The sequence below is a fragment of the Dasypus novemcinctus genome, chromosome X (genome assembly GCF_030445035.2).
Source record: "Dasypus novemcinctus isolate mDasNov1 chromosome X, mDasNov1.1.hap2, whole genome shotgun sequence".
Lineage (NCBI taxonomy): Eukaryota > Metazoa > Chordata > Mammalia > Cingulata > Dasypodidae > Dasypus > Dasypus novemcinctus.
In genome coordinates, this window is record NC_080704.1 from 20,689,428 (window position 1) to 20,715,882 (window position 26,455).

General features: G+C 38.1%; 1 protein-coding gene across 5 annotated transcripts in view; it reads right to left on the bottom strand.

Annotated features, from left to right (window-relative positions):
- Positions 1–1,408: 1,408 nt before the first annotated feature.
- Positions 1,409–26,455, bottom strand: part of BEND2 (BEN domain containing 2) — a 79,017-nt gene continuing 53,970 nt past the window's right edge. For 3 of the 5 annotated variants that reach the window (XM_023586502.3, XM_023586501.3, XM_023586499.3), the window contains 4 exons: positions 17,407–17,528; positions 14,903–15,128; positions 11,787–11,990; positions 1,409–4,267 (listed from right to left, as the gene is read on the bottom strand). In XM_023586502.3, the coding sequence (XP_023442270.1) occupies positions 4,077–4,267; positions 11,787–11,990; positions 14,903–15,128; positions 17,407–17,528 (743 nt within the window). In that variant the 3' untranslated portion in view covers positions 1,409–4,076. The remainder of the gene's footprint in view (positions 4,268–11,786; positions 11,991–14,902; positions 15,129–17,406; positions 17,529–26,455) is intronic. The other 2 variants (XM_058291250.2, XM_023586500.3) reach the window with 1 other exon arrangement.

The following is a 26,455-nucleotide window of genomic DNA, read 5'->3' on the forward strand; positions in this document are numbered from 1 at the left end:
AACTGATTTCTGGAATAGAAAAACATTAATGGAAAACCTGGCAAAAGACGTATAGAGTCTGGGACTGATAGTATTGTACTGGTGTTAACTTCTGAGGTTTGATTATTGTGCCACATTTGAGCTGCTCACATTAAGGGAAGTTGGGTGAATGGTATACAGAAACTCTGTACTACTTATGCAACTCTTCTTTCTGTAAGTCTAAAATTATCTCAAAACTAAAAGTTAAAAAAATAAAAGATACTATCTAAATAGTATCAAAACTGAATTCATCATTTTGTACTGGGCCCTGCAAATTATGTAGCCAGTCCTGCATGGAGAACATGGAGGACTAGACAAAACTGGTTTCCAGTTTTACAAAAATAATGAAGCAGCAGCAAAATGATTCCTAAATGATTCCTAGGACCTTGAGGGGAACCTGGAAGGAACAGAGATAGGAGCTGCCCAATCTGAATGTGTCTTGTGGACAGGAATAAAGATGGCTTTGGGCCTATGACTAGATGGGACAAAGGGACACCTCAACTGATAATCACTAGGAAAGAAGACAACAAGAACCTGCTTCCAAGGTACTCTCCCCGGCCTTGGCATCCCTAAATCTTAGAAGCATTTCTGGAGAAACGGATGACAACATGGCCTGGGTTCTTTGCTTGCCTTCCTAGGAAACTTAAAAGCCTTGAACGACTGAGGTTCAGTTTCTACTACCAGTGCATGGAGCCTTGAAATAGAGATTAAGCTGTTATAGAAAAATAGTTCTATTTCTTGGCCACTTGTGTTTGTGCACTGAAATCTAAGCCTGTTACCCATGAATCTTCCAAACTGATTTTACTTATTATTTGAGATGATCAATTATTGAGTCTTATAGTGGATGAGTAGATTTTTTTATCATGGCAAAAAAATGTCACTGCAAATTTTACATCATGTGAGTTAAAATAAGTTAGGATAAAAGGAAACAGTGACAGGTGCTTTACTCTTACAGAAAAGTTAATACAGTTTAATTGTGACTATTGCAGACTGCCACGGAGATGTTAATCTGCTGGATGTGGATATGTGCTATAAAGAAAACTGAAAACCAGAGCCAAAACCCTAAGTTTTGCTGGCCAAAATAAAAATATTATCATATTTAAATAAATATAAAAATAATAATATGCTTTAATAATATTTGTATCTTAGGAAGGACAAAACACATGCATAGTTTTTGATATCTCTACAATTATATTACTATGGTAAATTATTGTTAGTAGGTTAAACTATTCTGTTTTGCTCATCAAGCAAGAAAGCAACCATCCTGAGTTGTATTTATAGAAGTGGCTGAAAACTGTACATTATCATTAATATAAAACACTGTAGATAACATTAGTAACAGTTCCATAAAATTGGCTCATTAATAAAAAAAACAACCTACACATCTGTATAAAGAAAATTTAAAATTTTTACTGATGATCTTTATTTGGAAAACAAAGCAAAATATTAAAGATACTTATGTATCAAAAACAAGTCTTATGAACAGGCATTTAATATGTTTAACATTGTATTAATACAGTAACAGAGCTGACCAGTGAAGTTTTGAAGATGGAAAAGTTCTAATTTAGTTTAAAATAAAAATTGAAACACCTTTATAAGATAATAAATCTGTCAAATGAGATTTTGGAGAAGTTATGAGTATATTACCATGGTTCAAACCATGGGGTTTATTTTAAACACTTCTTTAAACAAAGGGTATTACAAACCATGCTATGCAATACAGTAGTCACTTGCCACATGTGACTATTTACATTTTAAATTGTTAAAACGCTATAAAATTTAAAATTCAGGTCCTCAGTCTAATTAGCCATATCTTAAGTGCTCAGTGGCCACATGTGCCTGATGGCTACCATAGTGGACAATGCAAATTTATAAATCATTCCATTTCCATCACTATGGAATATTCTAATGGACAGGGTTGGTCTAGTAGCTTTATATAAGCAACCCCTATAATAAAATTAACCATAAGTCTTGAAAATTTCACATATATATAAAGTTTTTGTTTTGTGGATATGCTTCTAATTCAGGAATATATAAAATACCAAAAAATACAAATCAAACTTGAAATCTGCATATCTAATTTGAAATGTATTCTTGTTTAGAATGTAATTTTACTTTTTTGTATTAGCTCTATTACCAGTACTTTATAAAATTATTTGTGAAACTGAATGGTGAAGTCAAAGACTATTTTAGATGAATTAATATGAATAACTATGGTCAATCTCTTTTTCCCCTCCATGAAGGGTTTTGGGCTTGAATTAATCTACTTATAAAGACTGTTGTAGGCAGTCTAAACATATAGAGATATATGTAGAAATACTGTATTTGTATTAAGCTAAAGGCAGATAAAACAACAAATTACTTAGAGAAACGTTTTTAAAAATAAATCTTTTATATCTTATCTTTAAAAAACAAATTATACTATATCTTCCTAAAATACTCTAAAAGTTGAATTTTCAAAAGATGTGTTATATGAAAATTTGTTATCTATTCTACAAACTGGTCACATAGAAACATCTTCAACTATCTCAGAAGTTACAAAATTAACAAGACATCAATTTTCACACAAATTATATATATTGTTTGGCTGGCCTACTTTTTACTTTCTATTGAATTTCTTTCTCTACCTTACCAAAAAAACAAAGTTAATTAATGTCAATTATCTAAGACAAATCTATAGGTGCAAATGGCCATAAAGATTGAACTCTCAAGAGGAAAAATTTTGCTTTTTTTTAACAGTAACTAAGAATAGTAGCCAATAAATGTAACAGGACTGTTTGCTAGGTTGAAAGCTGAATAATTGCATTATAACTAGCAAAATGTTTCTTAAACACAAATTATCAAACAATGGATTTGTAATATACAGTTATATTGTATTTTTTAAGGTATTGTAAGATTTTTTTTAATTTTTTATTGTCTTTTTTTTAAAAAGAAACATAGATCACAGAAGATGTTATGTTAAAAATAAGGGGTAATTTTCTATGGTTGAAATATTCAAGAACTCTCTTTAAAACAAAGTGCTTACATTAAAAATAAAATCTTTTTCATAAGCAAAATAGAATTTTTAAAAATCCTCTAGTAATCAATCTTGCCAATATCCTTAAGACCACTTTCTTCTAGCTGAACTTCTGATCAATGTTTTTTTTTCATTTCAACACTGTCAGACCTATTTGTTATGTATTGCAACTAGCAGAATCTATCAGAACAGAGTAAACATAGCAATACCTTCACCTAAACAGTTCAGAAACCAAAAATAACTCTTAACGTCTGAATTTGTTCCAATTCTCATTATTCACTTTAGTGATTTACTCTTAAATTTAAATTACTTAAATAGAACCAAAAAGTTTCCTGCTATGATTTTCTGTGTTGACTCTGAGCAAACTTCTGGGACAAAACGTTATAAGGAGTTAATCCAAAGAATGCAGTTCTTATCAGGAGTAAATCTAAAGGACACAGTCCTCAGTCTCTCAAAAGCTTAGTTTAAATAATATGCAACCCTATGATTTCTCTATTGATGAACGTGTAAGAAAGCCAACATGGATGTTTTGGTTCTACATCAACCCTACCTCCTTTCTCAGTGAGTGGAGCTGGGGCTGAAGCTCTGCAGCTTGGATGCACTTGACAAATCCTGAGTGTCTACTTATGTGCAAACTGCTAGGCTCAGCATCATGGTTTGCCTTGCCAGCTGAATGCTGGGCTGAAAAGACCCTCGCAGTGCATTTGTCAGTAAGCGCTATGTGTGCTATTCTCATTCTACATTCAAACAGCCACGGAAACGGCCTTTAGAGTTTACTACTATTTGGCAAGTCTAGGTTCTTATCAGGAATACTGCTCATTATTTTGCTCATGAAATGAAACATTACATATCTTCCTCAGACAATGCTACCTCCCTTGTGGGCAGAAAAAGACCTTTAGCTCTTTCCTCAGGAATGAAAGCAGAACTACTCTGCCACTACAACAGGCTAATTTCAGAATCATAACGAGAAACTTACAGAATGATGCAACAACAACAACAACAACAACAACAAAACGTGAGGGCTGAGATGCACGTACTTCAGTCAGTTGCCGGCGTCTCTTGGCTCTGACTGATTTGGTAGGGGTTGTGGCGGGGAGTGGCTGGACTTAGCTGCAGCCTTCTTGAGCTCATGTCGAATACTACGGATGCAGGTATTCATAGCGGTCACACACAACTTCCAGTCATATCCAGTTTCACGTAAGTCAAAAGTCGGGAAGGTGTCTTGGAGAAACTCTGGTGGGGAAGACCCCAAACATAAATCACTTTCGAGAGAAATGAATTTATTCAACCTTAACTCTACAGATATGTCTGTGAAAGGGTCATTAAGATTTTATTTAAAACACACAGATTATAATCATTATTAAATTAGCTGAACACATCTTTTAATTTAAAAGGAAAACATAAAACAGCACCATTATTAAATCACAATAAAACAATCATTTCCCATGATCTTGCTACACAGCAGAATGGAAATCCTCTGCTGCTTTAGGTATCTAACATAAACTTTTCTTACTATTAAATCTAAAAAACATGCATCTAACATGTTATTCATTATATCAAACAGACGTGCTAAGACTTTTTAACACACAAGAAGTTACAGTGTTTTTCATACTCGTAGAGGTATAAGGCTATTAACAGCTAAATTGGTACTGGTGGTTTATCCCTGACAAAAGGAATACGGGCCTTTAGATCTTTCCTTAGAGGAAAAGTCTAAGGGAAAGTGATGTGGAAGCGCTCTCAGAGGAAGCCGGAGGACAGCCAAAGGGAAGAGGTGGAAGAGAGGTGCTCTCCAGGAGAGCAGATATGCCCTCAGATAATAGGTTAGGTAATTTCCTAAGCACCTAGAACCTCTGAGCCCTTAGGAAAGGATGTGGTGATCACTAGAGGAAAGCATTAGTTGGCTACATTACTCTCATTTCTGTTTTTCGATAGGGTTAATAGGCTGGTAAATCAGGACAATGCCATAAACGCAGAGCATATCTAAATATTTTAGCAAGGCATCTGACAGTTAAAAGGCTTTTGGACCCAAAGGCGTAATAGATCAGTAGTAGCCTGGAAGACGGTTTTTACTGGTATGTTACTGGATTCAGTATTGGGATATATCTTGCTGGATTTTTTTAACAAAAAAGTTCTAGAGAGCAGACTTGTCCCATCTGCACATGTCAACAAGGCTGGAATAGTTGACTCACTCACTGGGAGACAAATGCAGCACTTACAAAGCTTTCAACAGACTGCAACAAGGAACCTAAATTGGTGTTTCCGAAAGTGTGTTACATCAGAAGTTTCTTGGGGAAAAAGGTTCTGTGGATGTGCAAATGGAAAATGCCACACTTTGCACTCCCCAATTGGGGATTTATGTTGTACTTAACTATATTAAATGCTCTGAAAAATCACATGGTAAAGGAACATATATTGTCATTTCACTTGTTCAAAAACTCTAAGTGTAGATGCTTTGGTGGGGTGCATAAATGAGGGCGGAGAAAAGGCCTAAGGCAAGAGGGGGTCAGGACCGCAGAGATCTGCATGGGCTCAACCATCTAAAGGCATTCAAAACGATTTTTAGAAACTGAGAGCCAAAGGAAACATAGCTATTGACCGACACCTTTGGGTTGCCAGATTAAGACCTATGTTAACCATTTCACTAAAAAGCATTTTATTCCTGAAGCACCTAGTAACATCCAGCTGCCTTTGAGGAAGAGAGTGTGAGGAATGCAGTCTACACTAAGAGGGAAAAAATGTAAGAGGAATAAACTTAAAAGTCTATGCTTAGTTAAAATACACTAACAGTATAAATAATATCAGCCTAAATACTAACAGTGTAAGCACTGGATAAGTGTCAGTCTATAAAGAGAAAGATCTAGGGGTCTCAGGTGATCATGAAATTCAAAATGGATGGTGATGACGGTAGCACAACATTATGAATGTGACTACCACTGAACGCGTATTTGAAAATGATTTTAAAAAGGAGAAATTTTAGGTTGCATATGTTACCAGAATAAAATTTTTTTTAAGACTCACAGAACTGTACAACGCCAACAGTGAACCCTAAGTAAACTACTAACTACTATAGTTAATAGTATAATAATAATATGGTTTCATTAATTGTAACAAAGATACCACACTAATACAAAATGTTCATAATAGGGAAAACTGTAGGGGGAGGAAGCTGTATGGGGAATTATACTTGTGCATGAATGTTCTGTAAACCTACAACTGCTCTAGTAAAAGAAATGAAAAGAAAAAGCAGGGGAGGAATGCCATCTTAGGCTGCATTAACAAAAGACAAATACTAGCGCTATTGTTTTCTGGGTTCATTTGAGCACATCTGAAATTCTGTGTTTTACAGATACTCAAGCATGTACAAAAGCTAGTGAATGAGATCACAAAGGATCAGGAAAACATTTATATGAGGAATTATGGGAGGAAACTGTAAGTGTAAGACCTACAGAGAAAAGGTTAGGTGGGACACTCTTGGCACCTCTCATGCTTCCATGTGAAGGGATTTCTAAATTGGAAAGTTTGGAAGGACTGGTAATATATGATTCAAAACTAAAGCTGATATTTTTATCTCCACCTGCCTGACTCTAGTGGCTGTCTCTCACTTGGTTCTGACCTTGAAAGGGAGAGGGGTCAATACAGTATCTTCAGCAGGAAGTAAAAGCTGTCTTTAAATACTTGAAGACTATCATGTGAAAAGTGATTGGATTTGCCCCTTTTAGCTCTGGTAGAAGTAACTAGGACAAATGTGTATTATTTGCAGGGAGGTAAATTTTGAGTCAATAGAAAGAAGTTTCCCATGAATCAGAGCTCTTTAAAATGTGTGGGGGCAAGAGAGGAGTTTCACGAGAGTACACAAGGATGGATATAAAACATGTAATATTACACCAAAAACATATAGGGGACGACAGAACTAATAATGTAAACCATAATGTAAAACATAGGATAACTAAAAAATTTAGAAAATTTAGATGTCACCTTGTTTGAAAGCTGTTGTCTCGGAGTCTGTACATCAGTTTCAGTAAATATGATATGAATAAGTTAAAAGATTATCGCTGTGGAAGGGAAAAGGTTTTATGGTGGATGTGTGGGAGTACTGTATATTGTATATGTGAATTACTGTGATCTAAGGCTCTTGTGAAGAGAAGCTCAATAATTAGGAAAAAAGAAAAGAAAAAGACAGGATGTAGAATTTTCCAAATCAGTATGTATTCTATATCTAACCTTTAAACTCATCGCTATATTCCATTTTACTAGTAAGGGAACCTGACATTATACTGGGCTTCACTTTTCAGGAAGTTTTGGATCACAGAGGGGTTCAACAATGGCAGCAGAGGAATACTGGTATGGGATGTTATTGACAAGCGATACATGGTTGACAGGGAGTTATACAGGGCATGTGTCCGGGGTGCATGGAAATGTTTGGATATACTCATAGTGGAAACAATTAAAAACAACAGCTGGGGGGGTACTGGGTTACTGGCCGGGGGGGGCTCTGTCATGGTCCCTAGGGGAGCAGCAGCAGTCCCCCAGGTGCAACGGTAAGGACCAGGAAGGAATGAGGGTCCAATAGTGAGCCCCTGATACTAACGACTATGCTTGTGAGCCTATACACCTGAAATAAGAACAAGGCCTAGAGCAGCACTGTGCCTAAGAGTTCCCTCCTGACAGCCTCCATGTTACTCAAATGTGGCCAGTCTCGAAGCCAAACTCAGCATGTAAATGCAATGCCTTCCCCCCAGCGTGGGACATGACACCCAGGGATGAGCCTCCCTGGCACCAAGGGATCACTACCAAGTACCAGCTGATGATGTAACTAGAAAATGAACTTGAATAAAAGGTTCAACGTGGACCAGCAGAATATCCCTGTCTACATATAATAACAGGAGTTAAAAATGCTGTTTGACCTAAAGTAAGGGGGAAATGGAAAGGACAAATGAGTTTATATGGCTAGGAGTCTCTAAAAAAGAGTCTGGAGGTTGTCAGAAGGATTGCCCTTATGCACACCTGAGCAGAGTCTCAGAGACAGATAAAGTAGATACAACCCCAGATATTGGTCCTTTTCAGGGCTAAAGAGACCCACAGGTTCTATGGTCATGGCAGATGGGGTTCACTGCCATGTCAGTTGGCCCTTCTTTGGAGCTGGTGTTTCTGTGTGATGGAGCTGGACTCAGACAGGATCTCTTTTCACAAGCCTTTCATGCTACTTTACTGGAATTGTAGTTGGTGCTGGGGCTTAAGATATATCTAGGGGATTTGAATCTCTGGACTGACAATATGATAGCCAGGCCCTGACCTCAACAGACTTCAGCTCCTATACTCTGATTTATTGGACTTACTCCACTCAGCTAACATGGAGTTGAAGAATGTCAACCACCACACCATGGAGCCTAGAGTGCCTACAACTGAAAGCAGGAGGATTGCATCCAATATCCATGTGGAATCTAAACCCCCTCTTGACATAGATGTGGAAAGGACACAACCAAGCCAAGGTCCACAGGAAGGAGGAATACAGTAAGGATCAGAGTGGACTTAATGATATTCTATTCATGAACTATTGTGGTTAATAATCGAGAAAATGTGGCACTGATGTGGAAAAAGTGGCCATGGTGGCTGCTGGGTGCAGGGAATGGGAGGAAGAGAAGAGATGTGGAGGCATTCTCGGGACTTGGAGTTGTCCTGGGTGGTGCCCCAGGGACAACTGCCGGATGTTGTATGTCCTCCCATGGCCCACTGGATGGAACGTGGGAAAGTGTGGGCTATGGTGTGGAACACGGGACATGGGGTGCAGCGATGCCCGGAGATGTACTCACCAGATGCAATGGATGTGACATGATGATGGGGGAGAGTGTTACTGTGGGGGGAGTGGTGGGATGGGGGCGGTGGGGGTGAATGGGGACCTCATATTTTTTTAATGTAATATCTTTTTAAAAAATGAATAAATTGAGTAGAATTTGGAAAAATAAAAAAAATGTAATATGCTACCTTATTGAGATAGAGTGTGCCCCATCAAAAGAAGTGTTCAAGTCAAGGAGAGGGGACTATCTTTCAAAGTTAAGATGGGAATCCTGCTCAGGAGGGGAAGCTGTATTAAAAGACCAGTAACATACCTCTTATCACTAAGATTCTGACAGTTTGTAATTCTGGCAGTTGTAATATGCAGAAATGGATAGGGGGAGGTTTATAAGGAGTAAGAGGGCTGCGAACTTGGCCCAGTGGTTAGGGCGTCCGTCTACCATATGGGAGGTCCGCAGTTCAAACCCCGGGCCTCCTTGACCCGTGTGCAGCTGGCCCATGCGCAGTGCTGACGCGCGCAAGGAGTGCCCTGCCACGCAGGGGTGTCCCTGGCGTAGGGGAGCCCCATGCACAAGGAGTGCGCTCCATAAGGAGAGCCACCCAGCGCCAAAGAAAGTGCAGCCTGCCCAGGAATGGTGCTGCACACACGGAGAAATGATACAAGATGATGCAGCAAAAAAAAAGAAACACAGATTCCCGTGCCACTGACAACAACAGAAGCAGACAAAGAAGATGCAGCGAATAGATACAGAGAACAGATAACCAGGGTGGGGAGGAAGGGGAGAGAAATAAATAAATAAAATCTTAAAAAAAAAAAAAAGGAGTAAGAGTTGTTAGCTCACTGCAAATCTGCAGTTTCCTAACTTTCTCCATATTAAAAGCTATTCTTTAAAGAGCTCCTAAATGATACTGAACTCTCATCAGAGAGCATCTAAGTAACAGCTTCTTATATGAAATCAACACCCTTGGCTACTGGACATATTTACCTTTGACTACTAATTTCCAGAACAGTTTTTTCCCAATTAAAAAAAATCTTAGGATAAGAAATTATATGAGAACAGACAAAATGGTTTATTCACACAATAGGCCATGAATCAGCAGTTAAAATGCATGATACGCATCTCAAACACAAGGTTGAATGATAAAAAATTTGCAAAAGGATACTGTATATCCCCATTTAGGTACATTAGAACTACTAAATGGTACTATAGATTATTTACGGATCTACTGGCAAATGTAACACAGGCATAAAATGTGCATGGGGATGATATCTACAACTCCAGGACTGTGATTATCTCTGAGGAGGAAGAGAATGGGAACAGATGATGGGGTAGAGTTTTAATTCTATATCCGTAATGTTTAAAAAAAAAACTTTTTAAAAACCTGCAGCACAAAAGGTAAAATGTCAATCTGTAATAGGTAGAAAGGTGTTTATTACATTATTGTATGAAGCAGTTTCTAATGAAATACTCTCAAGGTAACTACATTAGTGGCCCTATCTTCCTTCTAGCACAGGGATCAACTCTCATCTCTGGGCGCTCAGCCTTTGCTCTATTTTCATTCTCCAAGTTCATTTGCCCTTATAGTAAAGTAAAATATGCCTTCCTGTTAGTTTCTACTCCTTGGGTCTGGCTCTACCCCCCAGGACAGAAAGGTCTTTTATTCTTTTCTCTCTGCAGAAAAAACTCATATGACCACCCTTCTACAAAGAAATTGGACTTTGAGTCTTATGGGGAAAGTGTTCAAATATGGATGGTAAGTCCAATGCATGCTGGATATTTTTTACTACAAAAGACATCTTCTTGATTTTTAATATAATTCAATAAGAGATAAAGCAAGATGAAATACAGAGAATATTTTAAGTCAAACTTATGGAATTAAGTTATTCCAGATATTAAAAGACTATGTAAGTCACCTTTTACCCTCTCATTAAAATATTTTTTTTAAATTACAAAGATACTATTTCTTCTACAAATACCTTCATTTCTGAATTGGCTACAAACTCTTGCTTGTTTGTTTTTTCACCAATAGGGTAAAAAGGAATTTGGGCTCTGGTTTCTTTGCCTGGTGGGTTAGCTTGGTGATACTCAAACTACAAGCTGTGACCAAATACCAGGTCATAAAATCATGGACGGTAGCACCTTAAAAGGAAATGTAAATAGACTAGAAAATGTTGGAATGCAATTCGTAGAAAGAGTAAGTATTGTCTGTGAAACTTTAAAAAAGAATATACACACATACTGGGTCTCAATTAAAATGTGTTTCTTAGACTGAGGTGCAGTGAAGGAAAAAAAGGTTGGAAAAATTGGGGTAGATGATAGCAAATGCTTATGAAAGGAGATACAAGTCAGGATCCTTTATTTTAGACTGAAACACAAGTGTTATGCATTTGTTTTGGACATGAAAATGTGTGACATGAAGGTAGGAACAAAACAAGGGACCACCTAAGATCAACCTAGGGGTAAGAACTGGGTCCTGTGGGAAGTAAGAAACATTCTTCCTGCTTTGTCCAAATATAAGATTACCCAAAATCATTTCTGAAAGCTGCATTACTTAATTTATATATGTGATAAAGACTACACTAAGCTAATGTGCACAAGAAAACATTGGCAAATTAACATGCTGTGCTATTGTTGACACTTGTGCAAATAGACAAAGCCCTTCAGCTTTGACCTTGATCCTCAATAAATGAAGGTGTTTGTATTTCCACACTGGCTGCCGGCTAGCAACAGTCAATAACACCTTCCTGTTCTAGAGACTGAACAATTAGCCCTGAGACAAAGCAATTAGCCCTGAGGGCTCAAACGCAAAGAGAATGCAACCTTGTTATATACCCAGATGAGGGAATTAGTAAGAGCCCCATCTCCCTTCATAACATACACAACGTGGATTTTCCTTTTTGCCTTTCTTTAACACAACTTGCTTTTATTTATTCTTACATGTACTACATATAACAAACCTCGGAGAGCGTTAATCCTATTGGAGTTAAGTGCACTCATTCCATGCCCCACGCTGCCATAGACATTACTTTTCATGAGGACTTGATCTGTGAACAGGCTGCGAATAAGGTACCTCGCCGACACCTCTGGGCGAGGCTTTCCTTTTGCAACATCCAGTACTGAACTTGGTATCTGTACATTTCTAGATGGATTTCCCAAATATTCTAGAAGCAAAAGAGAAAGACCATAATTTTTACAGTAGCTGTTAGGTTGGCATCACTAGCATGTTTGTTTAAAGGCTAAAACAGAAAGGATGATAGTTTTCTGAATTTTTAGGCCCAAGAATCTGAGAGGCTAAAAAATAATTAAACTCTTACTTTTTTGGTATAAGACAGCTTGAGAAATGAAACAGGAATCACTGCTGATATTATTACACATGCTTTACTTGTTCAAGAGGAAGATTTATTATTCTGGTATCCTTTAGGATACAAGTTTTAAAAATCATATTTAGTAGCAAATTCTAAGTAATTTTAAATGCATTTTTCCCTACCTCTAAGAAAGGCTTTTTCAAAATTAAGTACCATGATCCTTTCTGAAATATTTATAATACAATGTAGGTTTTCTCTTTGATATTATATGCATCATTTAAAAATCAGCAAACTGATAGTGATACAGATATCATATTTGAACCAAAAAATACATTTTAGGTCTGTCTTCCTTTCTATACTTTACAGCCTTTATCATCATCTCTCTTTAGTCCAGAGTGATTCAAATTAACCATTTTGAAAAATATCATTCTACATATAACAGAATTATTTACTGAAGAAAATATAATAGAGAAATACAGTGTGTCTCCTATAAGCCCATAAGCATATTTTTCCTCTTGGAACATCTATCATTTAATGGGGGTCAGCATAAATTGTTGAATCACCCAGATTTAACATTTAAAAAGAAAGATTAAAATATTTTACTACAATCTGATTTATTGGACTTACCACACTCAGCTAAGATGGAGGTGAAGAAGGACAACCACCACACCATGGAGCCTAGAGTGATTACAACTGAAAATGGGAGGATTGCATCCAGCATCCAGGTGGAATCTGAGCCTCCTCTTGACATAAAGGTGCAATGGACACAACCAATCCAGTGTCCACATAGAAGAGGTGGCATTGGATTGGGAAAAGTGGACATAATGGACAAAGGGTATGGGGAAAGGCAGGAAGAGATGAGAGGTGGAGGCGTCTTCGGGACATGGAGCTGCCCTGGATGGTGCTTCAGAGGTAATCACCGGACATTGTAAATCCTCACAGGGCCTACATGATGGAATAGAGGAGAGTATGGGCCATGATGTGAACCAATGTATATGAGGTGCAGAGGTGCCCAAAGATGTACTTACCAAATCCAATGGATGTGTCATGATGATGGGAACGAGTGTTGTTGGGGGGGGGGAGAGGGGGGGTGGGGGGGTGGGGTTGAATGGGACCTCACATATATATTTTTAATGTAATATTATTACAAAGTCAATAAAAAATAAAAAAATTAAAAAATAAAATAAAATAAAATAAAATATTTTAAAACTCCCTCAATGGGTCTGAACACAACTCCGGGAGGTTAATCTGGCAATATTTATCAAGGGTCAGACAAAAGATCAATATGTTTCAATCTTGTAATTTAATTTCTGAAACCCTAACTTAAGAAAGTAATCCAAAATATGGAAAAAAGGCTGAGTGAAGGTTTTTCTTGCAGTGTGATTTATAATCTCCTCCCAAAAGCCTTCACACCAAAATAAGTAAACAAACAAACAAACAAATAAAGCAAACTGACAGAGTGGGAGGCTAGTTAAATTATGGTATATTTATTCAATGCAATATTAAGTATCTATTAAAAGCCAGGTGTATGAAGACTGGATTCTTGGGAAAAAACATATACATATTATAATATTAAAGAAAATAGCTGTATGAAAACCATTATAATGTTTTCAAATGTTCATAAGGAAAAAATACCTGGAAAAATTAAAATACCCACAACAGTTGTTTTTTCCCCTCTTATGTACTTTCCAATTTTTAAAATATGTTAGAACAGACTACACATGAACTGTGGGAGATGCTTAGCTCACAATCTCTTAGTTGTCCTGTCCACTCTTTAGAGCTATCAGGGTTGGGGATGTGTGACCCAAGCTCCCCAAATTAGATTCTTACTCCGGGGCATTTCAACAGTGGAGAGAGAGAACTGGAGCCTGGATGTCAAGACAGCTGCATAGCTCCAGCACTGGTGACCAGCACCAGAGGCCACAGTCTTAGGGCCACTCTCGCTCCTGCCTGACTAGAGGCTCAGTTGTTCTTTACTTCTTTAAATACAGGCGCTATTGTCCAGTGATTCTGTTGTTGTTGCTTGATTAAGTCAGATTCTGTTTCTATGGTGTACAACCTTAACAAAACGGTAGTTATATTCCTTTTATAATGGAAAAATAGTAATATAAAGATGTATCATTGAAATGACTTATTTTGAAGAGGATCACAGGCAATAGGCTACTTAGGGCTGGAATGGGAGCATGGTAGGGAAAAAGAATCAAGTTTTACTCCTCAGGTGCAGAGTGGCAGACACGCAGTCCCAGCATCCTGGGGTGGATGCCTGGGGAAGCAAGAGAGATAGGTGGCACCAGGATCTACTGATCCAGTGCCACAGACACTAAGGAAAGCAGACAACGAGCAGTGGGAGCACAACATGCTGAAGAGTGGGATTCACCAATGCATCCAAAAACTTTTTACCAAGTCCCTGAAATGTGCCACACATAGAGAACAAGCCCCTGAATTGCTTGTGGCTCATCCTAGCTGTCCCTCCTCCTTCACCTGCTGAGTAAGGTGCCTAATTAGAGTTCATGCTGGTCAAATGAGTCAGCCAAAAACTGCTTTCAGAAGAAAAACAACCAAGTTAGTGCAACATTAAAAACTACCAATGTGGGAACTAGGTGTCTGGATTTCATTAACTCATTAATATAAGAGATTAAAGTGTTTAGAGTTTTGATTATGAAAGTTTTCAAATATTCATAAAAGCAGAGAGAATAAATGCAATGAACCCCATATATGCATCATCCAGGTTCAACATTTATCATCGAGAGAACTATTTTAACACTCACCCAGTGTATCGTAATCGATCATTGTATTATCAGTTGAAGGTTCTATATTTTCTCCAGGCTTAGCATTACTGTTCTGCTGAGAATCCCCGTTTGCTCTTGCTTCGGAGGCAGCCATTTGCTGAGGTTCCAGAGAACCCCTTTCATTGCTATCCCTCTTATCAGTCGGATCTGCAGACGTTGGTGTTTCAGGGTTGACAGGGTCTGTATTTCTGTCAACAGTTTTCTGCTGAAACACAAAACTATATTTCTAAACAAGGTCTCATAGTGAGAAAATATGTACATGCTCCATCATCTACCAGGGCCCCCTCAGTGCATGGGAAACAACTGTCTAAAATAAGGCAGGCTGAAGTCATACAAATAATCCCAACTTCGTGTTGGGATGCTATGATACTATGCTAAAAGAAGTGCAGGTTTGGATTTTCCCTCAGCTGCCATGATTCCCTGCTTCTTGGAGACTTCATAGCTCTATGTAATGAACTTAATGACAACTGCTGGCATCAATAAATGGATAAGTGAGTCTTTTGAGGATAACAATTTTTTTGTTTATAATGTTTTTTTGTTTACTCTTTCCGCAGTGGTCTCCAAATCTGGCTGCACATTCGAATTATGCTAGAGATCTTTTTTTTTTTAAAAAAAAAAAAAAAAAAGCTGTGCTTGGGTCCCACCCTCAGCAAATTCAACCGGAATCTCTGGTGGTAGGAGGGGGAGCACTCCGTCATTAACAGTTTTTTTTTTTTTCAAATGCCCTCACATGATTCTAATCTGTACCCAGCAGGGTTGACCAGCACTGCTCTAGATGAGGCTTCTCAAACTTTACCATGCATATAAAATGCCCGGGGATCTTGTTAAAATGCAAATTCCGGTTCAAGTGAGCCTGGAGTGGAACTCAAGATTCTGAGTTTCTCACAAGCTCTCAGGTGTTGCTGCTGCTGGGCCATGGCCCACACTCTGAGTGGCAAGGACCTATCCCATTCCTAGTCAAGTACATAGCAGGCACTCAGTAGATGCTGCTTCTCTTTTGATGCCTAAGCAAATATGCAAATTACCATTTTTCAGGCAGCATTTTAATTTTACATCCAAATGTTTAGGGTGCAATCTTGTAGGATATAAAATGGAATGTTAAAAATAAGAAGATTTGGCTTCAGACAGATGGTGCTTGAGCTATCACTGAAATCAAGCAGTACACCAGAAAAACATAAGCTCAGCTACAAATATTCTTTGCAAATAATTTCCATAAACTTGCTTAAGAGAAACGGAAATGACTAGACATGGTGAAAAATAAAATTTTTAGAGATGTTGGTGGAAATTAGGGATTGCCATTAAGTTAAATGCTTCATTAGGAGAAAGCAATGGATATCCTGTTCCCTAACGTACCACTTATGTTTTTAAAAAAATCTCTAATGAGCTTTGAAGAAAGAATGGATGGGAGAGAAAACAGATTCCCTTTTTCCATATAAATAGAGTATAAAGTATCTTTGAAAGTTTAACCTCATGGCATGCATTATTTTCACCAGGTTCTACCACTGATGAAAATGAACGAGTAATGAAGTGCTTTCATTTTCCCTTGTGCCATCCTTACCTACCGCTGAAAAAGCTAAGAAACACACCCAGTCTGCTCTTGTGTTGCTGAGTGGAATACTGAAAAAGATTTGCCCAATTGCTTTGTAGCTACAATTTTTTTTTCTAGAATAGCCCTTAGCTTCAAAAACACTAATTATCACACAATATTCAGATTACTTTATCTTTAGGATATTGTTATAGAGTATAAACATCAAAAAAGTGAAGTAAACAGACAGTATTCTTTTGAAAGAACACCTCTTTCTTCCCAAACTGAGGAAAGGAGATTTTTAGTACATGGCCTAAAGGCCAGATCCTGTGTGTCCTGCTCTCAGCTGGGGAATTTTGTATAGATTAGACTTATATACGGTTAATATATTTGTATGAAAAATAACTTACTTGGGAAACGGACTTGGCCCAGTGGTTAGGGCGTCCGTCTACCACATGGGAGGTCCATGGTTCAAGCCCCAGGCCTCCTTGACCTGTGTGGAGCTGGCCCATGCGCAGTGCTGATGCGCGCAAGGAGTGCCATGCTGGAGTGTCGTGCTACACAGGGGTGTCCCCCGCGTAGGGGAGCCCCACGCGCAAGGAGTGCACCCATAAGGAGAGCCGCCCAGCGCGAAGGAGGGAGTAGCCTGCCGAGGAATGGCGCCGCCCACACTTCCTGTGCCGCTGACGACAACAGAAGCGGACAAAAGAAAACAAGACGCAGCAAAAAGACACAGAAAACAGACAACCAGGGAAGGGGAGGGGAATTAAATAAAAAAAAAAAAAAAAAAAGGAGAGCTGCCCAAGAATGGCGCCACCCACACTTCCCGTGCCGCTGATGACAACAGAAGCAGACAAAGAAACAAGACGCAGCAAATAGACACAGAGAACAGACAACTGGGGGAGGGGGGGAATTAAAAATAAATAAATAAATATTTAAAAAAAATAAAATAACTTACTTGGTCTCTTTTGGCTTCAGAACATAAATAGTGGATGACAGAATTGATATCTGAAACACATATTTTCCAGTTTTTTCCATATTCACTCAAATCACAGCCGGGAAAAGCTGTCGCCAGATATTCTGCAAACAGCAGAAACCAATCACAAAAATTAGAGACAAAAAATAAACTGACAAATTATTTATTTAGAATAAATACTAAAATTTTCTATTTCTAGTTGTCATTCTTTTCTCCTACTCTGAGAGCTCAGAAACTCTACCCAATGAGGATGCTGTGCTGGATTACCTCATTTCTTTCTAATATGACAGTCCCCAAAACACCAACCTAGGGAGCGACTGGTGAGGTTTTAGTACTTAAAAATAAAGTGTAATTCAATATCACTAACTATTAGGGCAGTGCAAGTCAAAACTACAATGAGATACTTCACACCTCACAGAATGGCCATTATTAAAAACACAGAAAACAACAAATGCTGGAGAGGATGTGGAGAAATAGGCATACTCCTTCACTATTGGTGGGAATGCAGAATGATGCAACCTCTGTGGAAGACAGTTTGGCAGTTCCTGAGGAAGCTAAATACAGAACTGCTGTATGATCTGGAAATCCCTCTACTAGTAACATATCCAGAAGAACTGAAAACAATCACACAAACAGACATTGGATGTTCACAGTGGCATCATTATTCACAATTGCCAAAAGATAGACAACCCAAGTGTCTATCAACAATGAATGGATAAAAATGTGGTATATATGTACAATGGGATATTTTACTGCTGTACTAAGAAATGGATGAACATGGATGAACCTTGAGGACATTATGCTAAGTGAAATAAGCCAGACACAAAAGGACAAATACTGTATAGTCTCATACATAAGAACTAAATCGAAGAATAAACACATGGAGTTAAAACCTAGAGTATAGGTCACTAAGAGATAGGATGAGGAATGAAAAGGGGTGCTGATGCTTTATTTTCAAATAGCTTGACTGTAAAAGTGGAAATGGATAGAGTTGATGGTAACATTATAGTGAGCATAACTAACATGGCTGGTTAATAAATGGGATTGTGGTTGAAAGGGGAAGTCTAGAGATGTAAATGTCAACTGAAAGAAAACTAGAGAATAATCTAGGGACTGAATAACATAGTGAACCCGGAGATGAATGAAGATTGTGGTAAATAAAACAAATATGAGAAGGTTCTTTGATGAACAAACAAAAATATGTCACTATTACAAGGTGATAAGAATATGATGATGCATGGGAAGAATACAATTAACGCATCTTAGGGACTAGAGTTAACAGCAATATTGTAATATTCTTGCATCAGTGTCAAGGTACATTATCAATGCTAACGATCAATAATAGGGGGTATGGGATTTTTTGTTTTGGACTAAGGAAAACGTTCAAAGGTTTACTGGGGCAATGACTGCACAACTCTATAATGAAAGTGAAAGCTACTGAGTGTACACTTTGGATGGATTGTACAAGGCATGGGACTGTATACCACAGTAAACTATGTGACGGAAGATGGATTGTGGTTAACAGTACAAAAATATGAGCATGTTCTCTCATGAACTACAACAAACGTACAATACTAGTACACTATTAATAAGAGAGGGTGTATGGAAAAAATACACCAAGTGTACACTACGGACCATAGTGGTAAAAGTCTGATGATGTTCTTTCATAATCTGTAACAAATAACAATGGAAGGTGTTGGTGGAGGGGTGATGTACTGGGATTCTGCACATTATGCATGATTGTTTTCTAAGCTCACAACTTCTCTAATAAAAAAAAAAAAGTGTAACAAAAAGTCCCTTACTTCAGGGCACTAATTCCATTTAACAATGCTACAGATAAATTAGAACAGAAAGTAGAAGTAAGGAAGTCTGTAAAAAGGAACATAGTGTCATTGCAAATGTTATTACTTCACAGATTAATTTATTTGTGTACATTACATCAGCTATTTCCTCAGCCTATAACACCCCTCCCTCTTTCTTTACCTGGCTAAGTAATCCTTCTAGATCTAACTCATATTTTGTCTCGTCTTTGGTAAAGCCTTCCCTAACTCCTTCAAAGTACTTGCTGTGCTCTCTGAGCTTCCCCAACACTACCACACTGGGTTCGAAGGGATCTGTTTCCATGCACGTGTTCCTTACTAGGCTGCGAGATCTCTGCAGGCAGACACTACTTAATCACTGTTGTCTCCTCAGTGCCTAGGACCTCATTACACACTTCCAGAAGGCAGGAAGACAGGAGGTTAAAGTGGATGATTCATGAGCTTCCATTTTCCTTGTCGCCAGTCGCGAGCACTGAAATGTCTGTTTTTTATCCCCCACATTTTTTGCCTTTTCTTTTTTTTTTAAGTACCAAGTTTCAGTGCTAACCATTAGTAACTACAATCCCTAGAGCCTGTCTTATTCTACCCGTCTATGGGAACGTTAATTCTTCAGAAATTGTTTCTAGTTACATATTATTAAATTTTAAAGTCAGGGTCAGGTGAAGAAATGGACAGTTCTAAGATTAAACAGATTTCATCATTATGTCTTCCACTGCTACTATGATAACATTCATCACATGACCAAACAATGATAAAGGAGGATTCCATAATGACTTTATATACCTCTTATTGCAGCCATTTTGTTTGGATCTAGGGGTTGGGAGCCTTGGGAATTGACATCCACTGAGCTGCAAATTAGGATTTCTTTGGAGAATAAAATACTAACCAAATAGCAGGCTGCATGTTTAGGCTTGGCCTTCTTTTGTGCTATGACCAAGTGAGTATCGAGAATCTTGACGTTTCTATTTGGATCACCAAGACATCCTTTCAAAAATACAGGGAAAAGTAAAATCCCTGTTTTTGTTATATAAGGCTGTCATAAAAGGGCACAGGAGAATTAAATTAACCAATTTCTAATTTGCAAATTTCTAGACACTTGAATTTTTTTGTATTCTTCTTGCCTCCTTCTCCATAAATGTATCTCTTCGATGCCATATGCCCAACTGTCAACATTCTTCACCTTCGCTAGTCTTGAACTTAATATACACTTGAACTAATCTGCTCACTGTCTTGGGCAAATTTAATTCTTAAGTAGCAGGTGCATATGAAGACATGCTGCTCTGAGATCCCAATATGCCCTTTTATGCTCTAAGCAGAGGTTCTTAAGCAGGGGTCCACAGACCCCCAAGAGGTCCATAGAAAGAGTTTAGGGGGTCTGTGAGCTTGAATTGAAAAAAATCAACTTATTACCTTTATTTTCTCTGACCTCTAACTGAAATCTAGCATTTCCTTCACTTATGAATGTATGCAATAAATTATAATAGTATTCATTTCACATCGCATTACAGTTGTTGCATATCTCAAAAAATTGCTTATGCTCATCCATACTTCGAAATTATGGTAGTTGTTAGACTGGATGCTAGTTTGAGTGTCATAAAACTATCTGCTGCTACATTCCCAGAAGGGGTCTGTGGAACAAAAAAGATCAAGAATCCCTTCTCTAAGGGTACATTCAAAGCTATATTACTGAGTGAGTATATGTATCCCAGCAGACAATTTAGAAAGCGTGGGCAGATATAATCAAGAATTTTCAAAAAATAGCTCTCATTTATTATCTACTATATATCAAGCCCTGTGATAAATATTTTACCATTAGTTCAGTTTCATTATCCTAACAACCTTATCATTATTACCACTTAGCAGATGAGATAACTGAGGTCCAGAGAAGGTAAGATATTTGAACAAGGTCATACAACAAATTATAGAGTCAGTTTTAATATCTAAGTCCATCTGTTTATAAACCAGTACTCAGAACCATTAATCTGCTAATGTCTTTGTGGTAGATTGAATCATGTACCCCAAAAAAAGACATCTGCTTAATCTTTTTTTTTTTTGATTTATTTTTTTTTCTTTCCCTTTCCCCCCCACCCCCACCCCCACCCTGGTTGTCTGTTCTCTGTGTCTATTTGCTGTGTCTTCTTTGTCCGCTTCTGTTGTTGTCAGCAGCACAGGAATCTGTGTTTCTTTTTGTTGTGTCATCTTGTGTCAGCTCTCCATGTGCGGTGCCATTCCTGGGCAGACTGCACTGTCTTTCATGCTGGGCACACTCCTTGCACGTGGGGCTCCCCTACGTGGGGGACACCCCTGCGTGGCATGGCACTCCTTGCACGCCATCAGCACTGCGAATGGGCCGGCTGCACATGGGTCAAGGAGGCCCAGGGTTTGAACCGCGGACCTCCCATGTGGTAGACAGACGTCCTAACCACTGGGCCAAGTCCGCTGCCATCTTCTTAATCTTAATCCACATTCCTATAGATGTGAAACCCACTTGTAAATAGGACCTTTTGAAGATGTTATTTTTAGTTACGGCGTGGCCAAACAGAATGAGGGTGGATCTTAATCTCTATTATTGGAGGCCTTATAGAATAGACAGGAGATTCGGATGCACTCAGAGGAAGCCACGGAGAGAAGCTGGAAGTCAGAGAAGGCTACAGGAGACCAAGGACATTGCCAAGTGACAGAGGCAGAGACACAAGTCAGGAAATACCAAGTACTACAGCAAGCCAGCAGCAGAAAGCTACAGACCCTGAGAGAAAGCACAGAAAGCACGGCCTTGCCAATGCCTTGCTTTGGGACTTCTGGTCTCTAAAACCATGAGCCAATAAATTCTTGTTATTTAAGCCAGCCCACTGTGTGGCATTTGTCATCACAGCTCTGGCAGACAAAGACAGTTTTCCATTTCATTCTTTAAACTCAAAACTGATATCATACTAGAGAGAGAGAGAGTTTGAATACATGTATTTCAGTTATCATCATAGATGGAACATTTCTCCAGTTTTTTTCCAGTCTGCATCTCTTTCGTCATGATTTTCCTGACAGGTGAAATTGATGCTGCACTTACTATTTTCCAGGCATTGTGCTGAGTGCTTTAAATGCATTATCCCATTTGATCCTCACAACGACTTTATTATTTTTGTCACCTCACAGATGAAGAAGCTGCTCTTTGGGTTAGAGACATGGCTAAAGGTCACATGGTTAGTAAGAGCTAGAGCTGGGATGTGGACCCAGGTAGTCTGCCTCAAGAGCCCATGCTCTTAACCATTGTGCTTTACTGCTTCATGGTGAATATGCCAGAAGTCACTTAAACTAGTTCCCTATTGTTGCTTATTTGTTTGTTTCCAGTTTTCATGATTCTGTAAAGAACATTCTCGTACCAAAAATTTAATGCAAATCATTTTTTATTATTCCTTTGGATAAATTCCTAGACATGTGATAAGTGAGTCAAATGGCACAAATACTTTTATTGTTTTTGATACAAACTGCTCTTTAGAAAGACTGCACCAATGTAAACTCCTAAAAACAGTGTGCCAGAGCATCTATTTTAGTAGAAAGACCACAATTTTTGAAGAATCTCCTGGTTTAGGCAACAAAATTATTTAAAAGAAAATGCTCTCCTCTAGGACAGGAGTCTGCAAACTACAATCCACAGGCCAATCCTGCCACCAGTTTTAGTGACTTAAGTTTTATTGGAACACAGCCACACTCATTCACTTACCTATTGTCGGTGGCTGCTTCCACACTACAAGAGCAGAGTTGTGTAATTGCGACAGACATCATAAGGCTCACAAAGCCTAAAACAGTTACTATCTAGCCCATTACAGAAAGTTTAATGACCTGTGAACTACGATACTAATAAGAGATTGGCTGCTTAGAAGTAGAGAGACAAAGGACCCATAAAACATTAGGAAGACTTGCCACATAAGAGGCCAAAGAGGCTAATGTCTCTACCTTGGTGAGTGTAGCTTTGGCAGACAACAGCAAACTGTTAAGAAACATGAGCTCTGAAAGCAGAGAAAACTGGGTTAGAGTTCCACAACTGCTATACTCCCCAGATCTGTGACTCTGGGCAGGATACTTCACTCAATTCCCTAAAGTTCAGTCTCATTATTTATAGGATGGGGATAATAAAAGTACCAATATCATGGGTTTCATTACGAGCATTAATGGAGAAGAGGCATGCCAGCTGATTAATACAATGCCTTGCACCAAAAAAAGCACTCAATAAATGTCAGTTATTATTACTAACACCTAAAACCAGCCCTCAAAATAGGAAACAAAAGCTTCCGTGGCCTTGCATCAAGGATGTTGATGACTATAGGTTAAATAGTGCTACCTAGTTTATGAATCATTTCACATCCACGAAAATTGGGAGGAATGGAGAGAGATGACAAGGAATAATCTTGGTCACTTTTATTTTCCATTAAAGCTGGGTAATTCATTGTCTCAGACCTGTATTCCAGGCTTGTTTGTGCTTTTACCAAGATTTCTACAGGTAAAAGTGCTGAAAGAAAAGAACTCTCAATCACGAATTCTATATTCAGCAAAACTATCACTCAAGGGAAAGACATTCTCAGAAAAAAGAAAACTAAAAGAACGTGTCCTTAGCAGACCTACTCTTACAGAATGGGTAAAAAAAAATAAGATCTTCAAACAGAAAAGATATGATGAAAGAAGGGCTCCTGGAGCTTCAGGAAGAGAGAATAATGGGAAGAGCAGAAAATAAGCATGTAGATAAACTGGATCTCTCATGCATTGCTGGTAGAATGCAAAAAGGTAGAGTAATGCTGGAAAAGCTTGGCAGTTTCTTATAAAACTAAACATGCATTACCAAATGACCCAGAAATTGCACTCTTGGGCATCTATTCCAGAGAAATGAAAGCTTGTATTCACACAAAAACCTATTCATGAGTGTTCATAGCAGCTTTACTTGTAACAGCCAAAACCTGGAAACAATCCAGACATCCTTCAGCAGGTAAATGGCTAAACAAACTATGGTACATCTGTACCATGAATATGATTTAGCAATAAAAAAGAACAGAAAACAACAGCAAGATAAGTAAATGCAATACTATCATGAGTTTTCTAAATCATATGTGATGAGTGAAATAAAAATTAAAACACAATCTGATACCTAAGACAATGATATTTAAAAGTGGGGAGGGTAAAGGCACTTAAATGAAAGTAAGGTTTGGATACTTCCCTCTTTTTTATGTAGGTTTTTTATGTTGTTGTTGTTGTTGTTTTTGAGGTAATGGGAGCCAGGAATTGAACCCAAGACCTCATACATAGGAAGCCAGCGGACAACCACTGAGCCACATCAGCTCCTCTTAGTTTTTTCATTTCTTTTGTTTGTTGTAGTGGTTTTTTTTTAAGGAGGCATCAGGAACCGAATCCAGGACCTCCTATGTGGGAAGCAGACACTCAACCACCTAAGCCACATCTGCTCCCCAGGACACTTCACTCTTAAGTGGTAAAATGTTAAGTCAGTAGACTGTGATGAGTCACATAAGTATTTAATACTACCCAGAGCAACCTCTAGGGTAACTATACAAAGCCATATATTCAAAAACACCATAAATAAATCAAGATGGAATACTAATATTCACATAACCCAAAGGAGTAGTAAAAAGGAACAAGGGAAAACAAGCAGAAAAAAAATAAAATGGCAGACTTAAGCCCTATGATATCAATAATCACCTTAAATATACATGATCTAAATACACCAATTAAATGGCAGTGATTGGCAAAGTGGATTAAAAAAACACAAGACCTAACTACTATGTGTTGTTTACAAGAAACTTGCTATAAATTCAATGACATAGATAGCTTGAAAGTAAAAAGTATGGAAAACATACAATGCAACATTAATTTTAAAAAGCAGAGAGGCTGTATTGATATCAGATAAAGTAGACTTCAGAGCAAAGAAAGGTACCAGAAACAAATAAGGACATTGCATACTTATAAAGGATCAACACCCAGAAGACATAATGATCCTCGATGTGTACATACCAGACAACTGAGTCTCAAAATACATGAATAAAAAACTGAATGAGCTGAAAGAAGAAATAAGCAAATCTACAATTATAATTGAGAACCTCAACACCCCTTCTCAGCAGCAGATAGAAAAACCAGGGAAGCGGATTTCGCTCAACTGATAGTGTCTGCCCACCATATGGGAGGTCCAGGGTTCAAACCCAGGGCCTCCTGACACGTGGTAAGCTGGCCTCTACACAGTGCTGATGCGCACAAGGAGTGCTGTGCCATGCAGGGGTGTCACCCATATAGGGGAGCCCCACAAGGAGAGCTCCCCTGTGAGAAAAAAGCACAGCTTGCCCACGAGTGGTGCCACACACATACAGAACTGACACGCGGGCAAGATAACACAACAAAAAGAGACAGATTCCCAATGCCGCTGACAAGAATGTAAGCAGACAGAGAAGAACACACAGTGAATGGACACAGAGAGCAGACAACAGGGGGAGGAAGGTAGGGGAGAGAAATAAATAAAAAATAAACCTTAAAAATAAAAAAAATAAAAACAGGCAGAAAATCAGCAAGGATATAGAAGACTTAAACAACACAATCAACAACAGGATTCTCACTGACATACATAGAAGTTCCACCCAAGAAAATCAGAATACCCATCTTTTTCAGATGTTTATGGGAACATTTGCCAAGATGGACCATCATATCCTGGGCTACAGAACAAACCTCAATAAATTTAAAAGAATTGAAAGCATACAGAGCATATCCTCTGGCCATAATGAAATCAAACTATAAACCAATAATAAAAAGACAAGAGGAAAATTTTCTAAACACTTGGAAATTAAACAACACACTCCCAAGTAATTCATGTGTCAAAGAGGAAATCTCCAAGAAAACTTAAAAAATACGGATGACTAAATGAAAATACAGCATAACAGAATATATATGAGATGCAGCTAAAGCAGTACTGAGAGTGAAATTTATAGCACTAAAATGCTTATATGAGATAAGTAGAAAGGTCTCAAATCAAGAATCTAAGTTCCTACACCAAAAGCTAGGAAAAGAAAAGCAAAACAAACCCAAAGAAAGCAGAAAGAATTAAATAATAAGGAGTAGAAATCAATGAAACTCAAAATTAGAAAAACTATCAATAGAGAAAACCAATAAAGCAAAAATCTAGTTCCTTAAAAAGATATATAACATTGATAAACCTCTAGAAAGACTTG